Source organism: Emys orbicularis, chromosome 10 (assembly GCF_028017835.1).
Source record: "Emys orbicularis isolate rEmyOrb1 chromosome 10, rEmyOrb1.hap1, whole genome shotgun sequence".
NCBI lineage: Eukaryota > Metazoa > Chordata > Testudines > Emydidae > Emys > Emys orbicularis.
In genome coordinates, this window is record NC_088692.1 from 73,297,988 (window position 1) to 73,313,578 (window position 15,591).

A 15,591-nucleotide genomic window follows, 5' to 3' on the forward strand; every position below is an offset into this window, starting at 1 on the left:
TTTTCGTCACGTCTGTCCCCCTTCTATCGTGCGTGGGCCCGGATCACATCGGACAGTTGGGTGCTTCGCACGGTAGAGAGGGGATATGCTATCCAGTTCTCCTCCCTCCCGCCCCACCAGCTCCTCTCCCCGTCCCTCTTCAGGGACCCCTCTCATGAGCAACTTCTAATTCAGGAAGTGCAGTCCCTCCTCGCAGCAGGGGCAGTAGAGGAGGTTCCTCAGGAGGTCAGGGGCAGGGGCTTCTATTCCCGCTATTTTCTAATACCGAAAGCGAAAGGGGGCCTCAGACCTATTCTGGACTTGCGGTGTCTAAACAAGTTTGTAAAAAAGCTCAAGTTCCGCATGGTCTCCCTATCCTCCATCATACCTTCCATGGATCCTGGAGACTGGTATGCCGCCCTCGACTTAAAGGACGCATACTTTCATATCACAATAATTCCTCAGCACAGGCGTTACCTCAGATTTGTTGTAGGCAATGCCCATCTTCAGTTTATAGTTCTACCCTTCGGACTGTCAGCAGCCCCGAGGGTCTTCACGAAGTGCATGGCAGTCGTGGCAGCCTTCCTGCGCAAGCAGGGTATTCAGGTGTTTCCCTACCTGGACAATTGGCTCATCAAGGGCCGTGTCAAGGCACAGGTGGAGGCTCAGGTGGTCTTCATCAGGCAGACCTTCCTCGAACTCGGCCTCTTGCTGAACGAGGCCAAGTCCACACTGTCTCCAACCCAAAGAATTGAATTTATAGGGGTGGTTCTGGACTCGACACACGCCAGAGCATACTTCCCAGAGGCCAGGTTCCAGACTATGTCCAACATTATTCTTGGCCTCCAACGTTACCCGACCACCACAGCAAGAAATTGCTTCAAGTTACAAGGCCACATGGTGGCATGTACCTATGTGGTGAGCCATGCCAGACTCAGACTGCGCCCGCTCCAGTCCTGGTTGGCAGGGGTGTATCGGCCGGTCAGGGACTCCCTAGAATCAGTGGTGACACTACCTCGGCCAGTGTTGGACTCCCTCCAATGGTGGCTCGACCCGCGGAAGGTCTGCGCAGGAGTGCCTTTCCTCGGCCCCAAGCCCTCCCTATCCCTGGTAACGGACGCATTGGATATGGGATGGGGTGCACATCTGGGCGACCTCAGGACCCAAGGCCTTTGGTCACGACGAGACCTTTCGTTACACATCAATGTCAGGGAATTACGAGCGGTGCGCCTCGCATGCATAGCCTTCAAATCCCAGCTGGCGGGCAGGTGCGTTTCTGTCCTCACGGACAACACGCCAACGATGTTCTATATCAACAAACAGGGTGGTGCTCGCTCCTCTCCCCTGTGCCAGGAAGCCCTCGCATTATGGGACTTTTGCATATAGAACGTAATTCACCTGACAGCATCCTACCTACCGGGGACGCAGAACGGGCTTGCAGACGCCCTCAGTCGCTCGTTCCAAGGTCACGAGTGGTCTATCCGCTGGGATATAGTACTCTCAATTTTCCGGCTCTGGGGTCATCCCCAGGTGGACCTGTTTGTCTCCAGAGAGAACAGGAAGTGTCGCCAATTCTGCTCCCTCATGGGATGCTGTCCGGGGTCTCTAACGGATGCCTTCCTCCTCTCTTGGGCGGACGGCCTATTTTACGCCTTTCCCCCGATTCCTATGGTTCACAGAGTAATCCTCAAGGCCCGCAGCGATCACGCTCGGGTCATCCTGATAGTGGTGGCGTGGCCGTGCCAGCACTGGTACACGTCGCTCCTGCATATGTCTATACAGGTGCCCCTCAGGTTGCCCCTACTCCCGGACTTGATCACACAGGATCGGGGTCGCCTGCGTCACCCGAACCTGGAGTCGCTCCACCTCACAGCCTGGATGCTCCATGGCTAAACCCTGTGGAGATGCAATGTTCTCATCAGGTCAGGCAGGTCCTTCTTGGTAGCAGGAAGCCCTCAACAAGGACCACGTACTTGGCCAAGTGGAAGCGCTTCTCCCTCTGGGCCACACAACGGGGTCAGGCTCCCTTGCTCGCCCCGGTCCCTCTCATATTGGACTATTTGTTACATCTGAGACACCTGGGACTCTCCCTCTCTTCTGTTCGAGTACACCTTGCTGCAATCTCGGCGTTCCACCCTGGAGCGGGGAGTACCTCAGTGTTTGCGGACCCACTCGTTGGTCGCTTCCTCAAGGGCCTTGACAGGTTGTTCCAGCACATTCATCAACCTGTCCCTGCTTGGGACCCCAATTTGGTCCTGTCCATCCTCACAGGGCCCCCCTTCGAGCCACTGGCCTCGTGCTCGCTGTTATATCTTTCATATAAGGTCGCGTTCTTGGTGGCTATCACATCAGCCCGGAGGGTGTCGGAACTCAGAGCACTGACATCTGAACCTCCATACACCATCTTCCACAAAGACAAGGTCCAACTCAGGCTGCACCCAGCGTTCCTTCCTAAGGTGGTTTCCCCATTTCACATGGGCCAAGACATTTTTCTCCCGGTGTTCTATCCGAAACCACACTCCTCGGCTAAGGAGCGTAGGCTACATTCCCTGGACGTTCGCAGGGCCCTCGCGTTCTACATTGAAAGGACAAGACCCTTCAGGAAATCGACACAACTTTTTGTTGCCGTGGCCGACAGGATGAAGGGGCTCCCTGTCTCGTCACAGCGGATCTCCTCTTGGATCAAAACCTGCATCCGGGAATGCTACAGTCGGGCTAACATACCAGCCCCGCATATCACGGCCCACTCCACAAGAGCACAGGCCTCTTCCGCTGCGTTCCTGGCCCAGGTCCTGACGCAGGAAATTTGTAGAGCGGCCACGTGGTCCTCAATCCACACTTTTACGGCACACTATGCCATCACGCACCAGGCTAGAGATGATGCAGCCTTTGGCCGCGCAGTACTCCAGTCTGCAGTGACCTCCGACCCCACCGCCTAGGTTCAGGCTTGTGAGTCACCTGCTTGGAATGGGCATGAACAATCACTCGAAGAAGAAAAAATAGTTACTCACCTTTTTGTAACTGTTGTTCTTCGAGATGCGTTGTTCATGTCCATTCCAATACCCACCCTCCTGCCCCTCTGTCGGAGTGTCGGCAAGAAGGAACTGAGGGGGTGGAGGGTCGGCTGGCCCCTATATACAGCGCCATGAAGGCGCCATTCCAGGGGGCGCCGAAGCCGACCCTACGGATTCTGCTATAGTAAAATCTTCCGGCTGGCGTGCACACACCTGCTTGGAATGGACATGAACAACACATCTCGAAGAACAACAGTTACAAAAAGGTGAGTAACCGTTTTTTTTCCTCCATGGAACATTGAGTGTTTTAGAGCTGCTCTGGTGCTGGTGGAAAGTAAGCAGAGTAGCTTGGGGTAGCATCGGTGGTGACTCAGGTTAGCAGCATAAATATGTACCCAACAGGTCCAGGCAAGTTTGCACTCAGGTAGCTAGCCTGAGCCGCCACCCATGCTACTCCCAGCTGCACGGCTATTTTTAGCATGCTAGCTTGAGCAGAACTAGCACATGTCTGTCTGCTCAAGCTGCAAAGCATGCTTTGATCTGCAGTGCAGACAGACCCTTACACTAAGTACACTTTACACCATTCTGGGAATGTAAAGAGGCCCTAAAACGTGAGGAAATATAATTTATGCTTTTTTAAAGGCCGAGTTAATGGCCCTTCGTGGAAATGAGAATCAGATCCACGGGGTGAAATTCACTCCTGTGCAGAAGGCTAGGTACCACTGAAGTCCTACTTAAGCAAATAGGATTAAATAACAATTTTGGCTTCTGTTCAGGGGGAAACCCGCCATATAGTCCTATTACTAGTTTGGCAAAGAAACCTTCTTAATATTTATAATAACTTTTAAAGCTTATTTACATGAGCTTTTAAAGGGTAAAACACAAGCCTTAACTATTCTTTCTAGGAAAGGCAGCTCTTGATTTCTATGCCATGCTGTGTACCACATCCTGAGTATGTGAGCAAGTCCTCTGGGCAGCTGATTCAGTGCTTCTTAAAGTCATACTGTAAGAGCCCTGTCACAGGAGGAATGGGAGAAAACAGTATGCCTTGCCCCAGCTGTTCACAAGACCTGATCGTTCATTCGTTATGTAGCAAAAAAACAAAAATAAAAATAAAAGTAATATCTCAGCTCATGAGTATTAAATACGGGGTAGTTTTTAAAGCCAAATTAGATGGAAGCTACATAATGAAAGGCTAATCAACAAAAGTGTAAAAATGAGGTTTGTGAATTGGCTCTGGCACTGTGTGTAATCTTGAGAGAAAGGGTTGTATGTGAAGCACTGCTGAATGTAGGCTTCGTGCAAAAGGTAAATGCACTTCTAAAAATAGTTTTTCTAGAGTATTTCCAAAAGTCAGAGTTTCTGCTGATAGGAATTTGAGAAATGACAGTGTGTGTGCAAGAACTCAGTGTCTTGAGTGAGAGTCAGGGCAGAAATAGATCTGTCATTGGAAGCATGAACATACAGATAAACGGAAGGGGGTGCAAAACAGCTTGAAATGTGCATGCTTCCATATCCAAGAGCAAAGAGTGGCCAGGGGACCCTATGAGAGAAAGTAAAGGAGTAGTTCAAAGGGTTACTTTATATTTTTCTTTTGCCTCTTTTGTTTCTTTAATCCATTTGTAGGATGCATATCTCCAGACCTTAAAGCACCATACAATAAAAAACAATTTCTGGACAGACTGCTTCATGTCTCTGGATACACACCTCATAAGGCACAGCCTGGAAAGCTTTACGCCACCTTTATGCTTCCCAGATTCTGGGCTGCTCCAAGGAATGGAGTATGGGGCTGCTCTAATTTACAGCAACCTGACATGGCTGCCTCTGGGCTGCTCTGAATGGTGGAACACGGCAGCATACACTGCCCTGCCCTGCCCCATGGCCTCTGTTCACTGCCAGAATAGTGTGACAGAGAGATAGCAGGATTTGGAAACTAGAGTCTGGGCTCCAGCCTGAGCCCAGAAGTCTACATAGCAATGAAACAGTCCCACAGCCTGAGCCCCACGAGCCCGAGTTGGCTGGCACAGGCCATCCACATGTTTTTCTTTGCTGTGTAGCTTACCCTAATGCAGTGATTCTCAACCTATTTACCATTGTAGGCTACATATGCAGCTCTCTATGTGTTATGTGGGCCACATCCACACACTATATAGACTACCTGTATGGCCCTGAGGATGTCTCATGGGCCATAGCTGTGTGCTGATTGAGCCACAAGCAGCCCATAGGTTGAGAACCACTGCCCTAAGGGAATGTCTTTACTGCAGTTAGCTTGGCTGTAATCCAGGTGCTGCCACTCAATGTTTAAAAGAAGAACTAGAAAGACAGCCCAAGGGCAAATCCAACCATCCTTAACCAAATAGCCCAGTAGCCCTCAGCCCCACTCACAAAAGGATCATTTTTCAGTTAAGAAGAAGATTGGGGGGGAATCAAATGCAAAAACTAGGGGAAGATCCCCAAAATGGTCACAAGGAGGCCAACTGAACTAAATGTAATGTAAACCCACTCTGTATCAGACGTAAGCTTAATTATTATCAATTTCCAGATAGATACTTGTGTGCATGTTGTGTTTTTATCAGTAATTTAAGGTAAAATACATTATAGGGATGTTGCAGTTATCTGCAAAACCATTATCATCATCTCAGGAAATTCAGAGTTAGCGTTAACCTTAAAAGAAATCCAAACATATTGAGGCATGGAAATGAACAGTAAAGGAATTCAAACAACCTCAACTCTGCATTGTAGTGGTACCATGTAATAACCATACAATTATGATTAGTGCATAATAGTGTTCGTTGTCCCAGATTAGATTAAATTTTTTAAGACGTTAGATTTCCCCCCCCCCCCCCATATTTTTCCCCTCATGGTGACGCTACACAGCAGATTTAAGGATAATTGTGCATTTCTATTGGGGGTAAACTGCAAAACAGCCATTTGCAGTTCTGTTTACTCCTTAGCCCCATCCTCCTTGTCAGGGGCAGGGTTTGAAAAATCAGTGCTTCAATCTTTATTCACTTGAGGAACTTGGCCCACCTCCCAGCATGGGCAGTCCTGCTTGCTATTCTTCGCCAAGCAGAAATTCACAGAGGCTGTTGAAGCAGAAAGAAAGATTATTTACTAATCATTCCAATTGACTCACAAAGTGGGTGTGACCGGTGGCGGGGTTTGGGACCTTCAAGGAGAGGCAGGACCGTTCTTCAGACTCCTTGTTTATTCTGGAGCCCAGGCCAGGGGAGCTCACTAGCTCCAGCACAGGCCCCAAAAGGCTTAGATGTTGTGGCTTGGGCTCTGAAACCCACCCCCCTCCCTAGGCTTCAAAGCCCACGCTGCAACAAATCCACAGCTATTTTTAGCACGGTAGCCCAAGTCAGTCAACCTGGCTCTGAGACTTGCTGCCGCAGGCTACCACTCTATGTAGATGTACCCAAAGAGGGTCAGAAAGAACGAGAAGCAGGGAGAGAGCTACCTCGCAGGGAGAAACCCTAGGAATACGACAACCTTGTAAGAAAGCTTAGACTGTGCTTTGTGGTTTATATTTTATTTAAATTAACAATACAGATAAATCCTAGGAATTGGGTACATTTTGGACACTGGGTGTGCATGCTGTGTTGAGAACAATGTCCCATAGGGCTTAGTGAATCAAACAAATAACACTATCTCTGATGTAAACTGGCCCATTACTCTCTGAGAAGGATTCATGTTAGCCAGAAAGTTTGGGTTAATTACAAAAGGGACACTTAAAACAAGAGCTCTTCCTAATCCCAGCAGGATTTCTCAAAATGGTATAAAGCTTCTTCTGGAAAAGTTGAAAGATAACTTCTGATTTTGGACTCTTGTGCACGCTACAGACGAGCACTTGTTTGAGGTGGGAGGGATAGCTCAGTGGTTTGAGCATTGGCCTGTTAAACCCACGGTTGTGAGTTCAATCCTTGAGGGGGCCACTTAGGGATCTGGGGCAAAAATCAGTACTTGGTCCTGCTAGTGAAGGCAGGGGGCTGGACTCAATGACTTTCAGGGTCCTTTCCAGTTCTATGAGATAGGTATATCTCCATACATTTTTAATTTTTTTGTGCTATTTTGGTCAGTGGTACACAATCTTTTGAACCTAAAAACACCTTTACTAGTTGCTAAATTGTCTAGTTTAAATCTTTGATAATGTGGTAGGGTGTTTCTGTCTGGTGGCTTTCTAGACAAATTGGTGTGAGGAACATTTTCCTTCAGTGAAATAGCTGAATCCAAAAAATATATCTGGTTCCTATTATACTGAAGGGAAAATGAGAGGTGTGCATTGAAAGTACTAAGCCAGTGATTGAATTGTTAAAGTTCTTCTTAAGGGCCATTCCACATCATGAAGACATAATCTGTAAAGCAATACCACACAATGATCTGTGAAGAAAGGGGACTGAATTAGCATTCAATATGGTTAATATTTCCAAATGTCCCACATAATCAGGTAGGTCCACCCATTATAATATCCTTAAATGGCCAATGATAAGTGTTTTTAGGCAAGAAAACACTGTGCAGAAGACAATTTAGCTTTTTCATGCCTGCTTCATATGCATAATGCCCCTCTCGGGTTGGCCACTGTGCCAGATATGACAGAGTGATTCAGTGTGATTTCAATGGACCTTTGGGACTTCAGAAGAATGCCCCTGATCCAGCAGCTGGCATGAAGGGCCAGCAATAAAGTGCTTTTAATGTGCTGGAATTAATGGCTTGTAAAATTTCCCTGTAAAGGCAGATGTTTGGGGATAAGAGCAACTTTAGAAAGCATCCAGTATTGCTAATGCTGTTTGATTGACAAACATCACGCCTTTAAAAGAAAAAAATATTCATAGTTTGACACTTAGGATGTCAAGTATCGGACAAAAGTGAATTCTTGGAAGTTAATGGTTATAATAGGAAAGATGACAGAATTTTAATTAAAAAGCAACTAGAATACAGTTAGCCTTCTGCAGCACAACAAATAAGAGTGTTAATGATTGAGGCTCTGTGTCAGACTATTCCCCTCTCTATCCCTTCATGTGCTGCTGATACAAGTAATCTCTGCAGCTCCTGTCATATGGAACAGCCTTCTTGTATTCTTTGCACACATTGACGCCATCTATTCTCAAATCTCATGTGCATATTTCCCCCCAGGTGTATACTATGCCCCCTAATTACTCTCTTTCTCTGCTTTTGTTTTAAGAATTTTGTAACTTTATTTTTTATCCTGTGATGTGTTCTAGGATGTAGTTTGTATAAAGGATGCTATTGGAAATAAGGACCTGATCCTGAAAGCCTTTACATGAGTTGTCCTTATTCATGTGAGCAGTCTCATGTCATCCAGTGGGATAAATCACTTGAACATTGATATAGAGCTTAGGCCCTTAAATTGTAATATATTACTTTCTGAGGATTGACAGTCATTTGTAAAGCCATTCTATTAGCTTCCCACAGAGTGCTTAACCTTTTATCACTGCTCTGTGCTGAAGTACTACTAAAGCTGAGTATTATAAATGAGAACTACCCATTTGAGGATATTTTGTTGTGAATGCAAAAATGTGCTTATTTTGTTAAAACTGCTGCTGTTTTATTGCGCTGTCTGAAAAATGACATTAGAACTCAAGGCACTCAATACCACAGTGATGGGCAGCAGTGCAAAAGATAAAACCCAAGGTTTATATAAGGTGGTCAGCATTTTTATTATTTGCCTTTTTAAGGTGTTCCCCAACCAAAAGTAACTTGGCTTAAGAAGAGAGAATCCCTACGAAACAATTCTTTCTTGCTTTTGAATGGGTCCTTATTTCTGCAGAATGTTTCATTTGAAAATGCAGGAACATATACTTGCACAGCAACCAGTGCTCTTGGAAAAGCAGTAGCCACATCTGTCCTACACTTATTCGGTAAGTGTAAAATCATAGTTCATCATTCATAAGCAATGACAAACCATTTTGGTTATAAAGTGTTGTTCTTAGAATGGATAGGGATGTGTTTGGAGAAATATTTAATCCTCTAATTGACATGGGTTTAGAATTTCCTGATGGAACCTGGCCCTTTGAAATATGTTTTTCATTCCATACTGTCTGCTTGTGCTAACTTTGAGCACAGAGAATTTGAGTTCTGATGCCTCTTTCTTGGGCTCCATCCACTTGCCCCTGGGCAACTGTGCCATCTTCTTGGCAACAGCCAATAGCCTTTAAGCAAGAGACCTGGGTCTTCTAGAGCCTTGTTGACACTCTGTAGGAAATAAATCCAGATGAAAGAATGCATGGTGCTTTCACCTGGGGACAGAGGACAGGATTTACAAGGAAATCCAGAGCAACCCACTTCCCCTAGTGAGAGTTGTACTTCTGATCTCAGAGGGCAATAAAACATACACAAGTGAAGAATAAAAATTAAAGAACCTGGGCAGCCCACCCTGAATGTCTTTATTTACCCTAGTAAGGGGTAAGAAGCTGAAAATGGAAAACTAAAAATGGCTGGTTAATCAACTCTACTGTAAATAGATTAGTCTTGTAAAATCCCACAATGCATCCTTGACCCCCGAGTATCGACAGTGAATGGATCTTCTATCTGTAAAGACTAACTCCCCAAACACTTTGTGCTAGCTAAGCATACTGAGTTCTGTTACAAACCCTCACTGTTAAGCACACAAACATTAGCTGGCTTATAGATGATGAGGCCTATTTCCGCAGGTAAGAAATTTGGGGGGATATGAGTCTCTTTGTAAGAGTGAGGGTGTGGCGCCTACTATAAACAGTGGCAATAGGATACACTCATGGTTTCCAGCTTCCTGGCTGAAGCAGAGGAGCCAGATGCTTCTGAGGAGGGCAGTGTAATTAAAGATGTGTCACAGGACTGCTGGTCAGAGCCTGAACTTTATTTCTGGTCCCAGTCACCTGACACTGGTTTAAGTGAATCTGAAGTGGGTAGTAGGGGCCAAATCCTGCAATTCTTAGTCTATGCTCAAGCAAAACTCCCACTGATTTCAATGGGGAGGAAGTTTTGTCAGTCAGGACTTGAGGACTGGGCTATTTTGGGTCTTTGAAGCTCCTACCTATTTTAGAGGGGCCAAGAATGATCAGGAGCCCCACAGAGCATTGTAGGTCAGGCAGTGGTCCTGCCCCTCTCTGGCAAGTTATGTGGCAGCATTATATATATATTTATTTATATTTAGGTCTTTTATTGCTTTTTTACTACTTTCTCAGGCTTGCTCCCATTAATTGAACTCTTCTGCATTTTTTATTACGTAGAATAACAAAGTAACATCTGATGCATTTGTGTGCATGGTGGTATGTACAGTATGTATATATATAGTCTTTATACTCAGGGAATATAAGGACTAAAGATTTGACTGGCCACTACTGAGGAGGGATGGAAATGAGTGCACCCAGTCTCCTCTTTATGTCAGTGCAGGGTTAGTCACAGTCGGCTGTACATACCACCATGCACGCAAATGCATCAGATGCTTCTTTGTTATTCTACATAATAAAAAATGCAGAAGAGTTCAATTAATGGGAGCAAAGCCTGAGAAAGTAGTAAAAAAGCAATAAAAGACCTAAACCACAGAAGGAGGCAGGATCATGTATAATATGTACATTCACTAAAAATAAACTTTGACAAAGTGGTAAGAACTATGTGTATTGACAGATTGACCATGTTTTTGGCAGTTATTCTGGCATTAATGTGAAAAAAGAAGTTACTATAGTGACAGGCATATAATTTTATCCATATTATGCAACCTCTACCATGCAGAGCAGATTTTTAAGAGATTTCTTTTTATTATTTTAGCAATTTGTCATATTTCCATCAGAAGGAAGCAAGGAGTCGAGCTGACTCCAATGAGAGGGTTTTTAAAAATTGCTTCATATGAATGTTTGATAATGAAATGATAAATGACATTGTCATCAGAAACAGTAAACAAGGGCAAAGATTTGGTAAATTTTTTATTACAGTAGAAGGATAACAGGGTTGTAAAGATGAAATTTTGAATGACGGTCAGTAACAAATGTTACTCTGAAAAACCTTTTAAAGAAAGAGATGTTTTTTGTGTTCTGGTGCATTAATGTACAAGATGATGATCCTAAAGAGTTCCAAAATACTGTAATTCTTCTGTTTCATAAATAGAACATTGGACAATTTGATCAAAATCATCCTTGTAAATATCTTTTCATCAAGTATTATAATGCATTGTTTTCCAGAACAAAAGTTTCCAGAGACTAACACTGTATCAACAAAAAGTAGCAGGAGGAAGCGTGTCCTGATGGCATCTGGAATTGGTACAAATATTAGTGTGATACGTGGTGATCTGCTAAGGATAGGTATGTTGCTTTGGCATCATTCTTGTTAGAATTAAAAGTTTTGTTAGTAATAATTTTATTTAAATGGAAAGGACATGATTAGGATGGCCCCACCACAAAGACTAATCCCCAAGGAATATCTATTTTTATCTCTTGAGAAACATAGATTCATAGATTCTAGGACTGGAAGGGACCTCGAGAGGTCATCGAGTCCAGTCCCCTGCCCTCATGGGGACTAGACCAAATACTGTCTAGACCATCCCTGGTACACATGTATCTAACCTACTCTTAAATATCTCCAGAGATGGAGATTCCACAACCTCCCTAGGCAATTTATTCCAGTGTTTAACCACCCTGACAGTTAGGAACTTTTTCCTAATGTCCAACCTAAACCTCCCTTGCTGCAGTTTAAGCCCATTGCTTCTTGCTCTATCCTTAGAGGCTAAGGTGAACAAGTTTTCTCCCTCCTCCTTATGACACCCTTTTAGATACCCGAAACCTGCTATCATGTCCCCTCTCAGTCTTCTCTTTTCCAAACTAAACAAACCCAATTCTTTCAGCCTTCCTTCATCATCAATCAGCAATCAGGAACTGGTCCCAAAACTCTGCCTAGTCACCGCAGTCTACACTGCCCCAACTGTGGTGCATTGTGATGGAACAAGCAATGGTGCTGTGTTATGGTCTGCAGTGAATTCTCCAACATTATCATTAACTGCTGTTAAAAATTGTACCATCTGACAAACAATTGCGCTAGTAATTCAGGACTTATTTTAATATTTAAAAATATAGAAACAAAACTGAAGAAGAAACAATAAATATATAACAGCCATATGAGCGATTTTATTTTGTTGGTTCTTAGTTGCTCACAACCATCTTGCTATTTAGTGTAGTCCTGCATATTAATATAGCTGTGCCAATATATCATGATTGCATGCTAAACTGATTTATTGTTTTCAGCCAAATTTTGTCATTCTGAGGGGTTCACCACATTCCTGTTGAAATATTGAGGGTTCTTCCAATTTTCCTATGGGCCATCATCTTTACTTTTGCCTTGGTTTGTCAGAGCCCTGATTTGTTAGCCTTCAGGACATGCTATCTGCTTTCTCAGATTTTTACTGAGGAGGGAGAAAATAAGAAATGATGGAGTCTAATTTTTATATAAGGAATTTTTCAAAAACCGTTTTAAAAACGGTAATTCTGCGTATCACAGGGTCGATCTAAATGAATCATCATTGGACTGAATAGTGAAGTTTCTCTTTGAGCTGCCCTTGAAAACTGTGAGAGATCCACCTGGACTGTAGACTTGATTTTGAATTCTCCATCTAAACTAATATGTCAGTTCCCATTCTTGTCTGTTTCTATAAAGTGGTATGCAGCAACATGTAAGCCACATTTAAACATGGTTCACAGTCTTGGAGTGAAATCCTGACTCTGTCAAAGTCAATGGGAGTTTTACCATTGACTTCAGTGGGGTCAGGATTTCACCTTTGGTTCATAAAGAACATAATAAACTCTCACTTAAAGTGGAGGGAGAATGTAAATTATTGTGGCAGATACACAAAAGAGCCTCCACTTTAGCTAAGTGGAAGATAGCTCACCTGGGAGCACTTGAGACTAGTTTTGCCTTACCTCAGACTTCTGTAAATTAATACATACCCCTCTTTTTACTTATACTACTGCGAGAAGCTTCCACACATCTATGCACAAATAGAAAACACAGATATCACAATATATACATTAAACTTAGAAAAAATACTAAAATGCCATTGATTTCTAGGTTGTCCAGTGCATCCTAATCACGGAAACATGATTCGTTGGTTCTTCAGAAATCGTCCCGTTGAGGAAGTTAAAGGCTTGGTATATAGAGCCTTGGTTGGGGGACGTATCCTAGAGGTGAACACTGTGTCTGGTCAATTTGCTGGACAATACCGATGTCGGACTTCAACTAGTGTAAAACCATTGTCTGTTTGGGTAAATGTCAAGAAGGAAGGTTTGTTGAAAATTCTATGACAAATTCTTACTTTTTAATAATATTTCTCCCTAATGTTTTGAGAATTTTATTGCTCTATTGCTTATTTTTACATATAAAGTATTAAGCCCCCAGTTCTGTAAACACTAATGTGTATACTCAACTTTATGTATGTGAGTAGTTCCATTTCAATCAGTTAAAATTAAGCAGGCGCATACATGTTTGCAGGATCAAGGCCTTGAATTTTATGTGAACGCTCATTTTATTCATTTATTTTATAATATGTTATCAAGAAGCTAAAATAATACTCCTCAATTCAGTGACTTGATATGTTACACCGATATTAAATCAGGCCAATCATACACAAACTTCTGCTTCAACAGGCCATATATATTATCATTGTGATAGTACTGTCTGACTAACAAAATTGTCTTTGGGATAAAGATTGAAAATATTAGATTCTTTAGAATGTGTATGAAAATTTATTAATTATAATATTAACATTTCATTGGTATTACAATGTTAAATCTATTCCAGTGGTTGCCCTTAAATTTACCAGTTTACCTTTAATAAATAGATAGGGTAAACTGGCTGTATTACTATACTACTCTGTATTTACTATAGGTCCTACCTGGAAGGTACTGCAGATACCAAGGCAATGTTAATTTTAAAGCTATTTTAAATTTTTAAGAGTAACCAGTATGCCCCTGATCCTGCATTGTGATATGTGCATGTACAGAGCCCCATTAGCTTCATTCGGCTACACAGTGTAAGAATGGGGCCTGAGAGAGAGAGAGAGAGAGAGAGATACCTTACATATGTGCTTACAGGAGAGTAGACCCCATCTGCAAACACTTTGTTGTGAAGGTCATAAGTCTTCAATGTGCCCTATAATTCATTTATATTAAATAATAAGAGTGGGGAGTGTGATTTTGAAAAGTGCCTAAGAAATCTATGTACCCAAGTCCCACTGAAAGTTTCGGAGTTAGGCGCCTGCCTCCCTTAGACATTTTTGAAATTCTCACCCAATAACTCAATATCAGGAGAATTCTAAAGGGATTTTAAAAGCAAATGTTTTTGAAAATTGGAATCAATTACTTATCATATATCTCATGTACAAGGCCTTTCATTTTCAGTTTTTACTGATTTTTTTAACCAAAAAACCCCAGGGTTTACAAAAGTTATTATGCATTTTTTACCAATTTTCACCTGAATTTTGGACCACTCAAGAACATGAGAATACTGATTATGTTAAAAAAAAAATCCAGTACATTACAGTAGGTAGAGATATGTATATATATAGGCATACGTATGTATACGTCAGTGCTCAGCTCCTCAAAAAAAGAAGGGCTGGAACTTGCCAGACCCGGCTCCCTGCTCCAGAAGGAAAGATGGTGGCTCTGTAACCTGAGCAGTCCATGTAATTCCGGGCTGCCAGTTCTCCTTCTGGAGTGGGCCTGAAAGCAGAAGAGGTGGAGAAGGCAGTGTGAGATGGCACCCTTGCCTCCTCCACCTCTTCCATTTCTGGGCCTGCTCTGGAAGGAGAGATGGCAGGTCGGTTATCTGGGCCACACAGGTTACCAGTCCGCCATCTCTCCCTCTGGAGTGGGGAGCCAAGTCTGGGGATCCCTGGGTCCACCCAAGTTTCCAAGCTGCCATCTCTCATTCTGGAGTGAGGAGCTGGCTCTGGGGATCCCTGGGTTCCATACAGGTTACCAAGCAGCCATCTCTCATTCTGGAGTGGGAAGCTGGGTTGGAAATACTCTTACTTTTCTCCATTTGTTGCTGTTTTGTTGTCCTCTTGCCCCCCTAATAATTCTGATATTTATGCAGAAAACTGTGAAGTTAATTTTTTGCACTGATTTTCACCCGTTTTTAAATTTTTATTATGAACACTGATAAATTTTAAACCACATAAAAATCAAAAATAAAGGGCCTTGCTCATATTTTACAGATAGCAATATGATTTGGCTTACTGTTTATTGACAAAAGATCAACAGAAGATATAATGTGTGATCCTGCAATCCTTTACTTCGATAAGTATGAGTAGTCCAATGACTGCCACTAGACTATGTATGTGAATGAGGACTACTTTAGTATGTAAGGGCTTTCAGGATCAGAGCCCGAGTTATCTGATTACTACAATGTAGTAATTTTACTAGAAATGTATCCATGGTCAAAATATGACCTACTGATGACAAATCTGAAATTAAAAGTAAAGCTAAGTATTAATTTATTAAAACTATTAGAAAACATTACATGTGAGGGTCTCACTCCATGAGTGTGTATGTCATTGAAGCTAGTGGAGTTCTGCATATAGCTCTAGTTAAGTATATGGCAGATATCTGGT

At 43.1% G+C, this 15,591-nt stretch overlaps 1 protein-coding gene across 1 annotated transcript in view; it reads left to right on the forward strand.

Moving 5' to 3' along the window:
* Positions 1-15,591, forward strand: part of ADAMTSL3 (ADAMTS like 3) — a 279,159-nt gene that overhangs the window by 249,370 nt on the left and 14,198 nt on the right. The window contains exons 23-25 of the mRNA XM_065412052.1: positions 8,693-8,875; positions 11,174-11,293; positions 13,050-13,262. Coding sequence (XP_065268124.1) covers positions 8,693-8,875; positions 11,174-11,293; positions 13,050-13,262 — 516 coding nt within the window. The remainder of the gene's footprint in view (positions 1-8,692; positions 8,876-11,173; positions 11,294-13,049; positions 13,263-15,591) is intronic.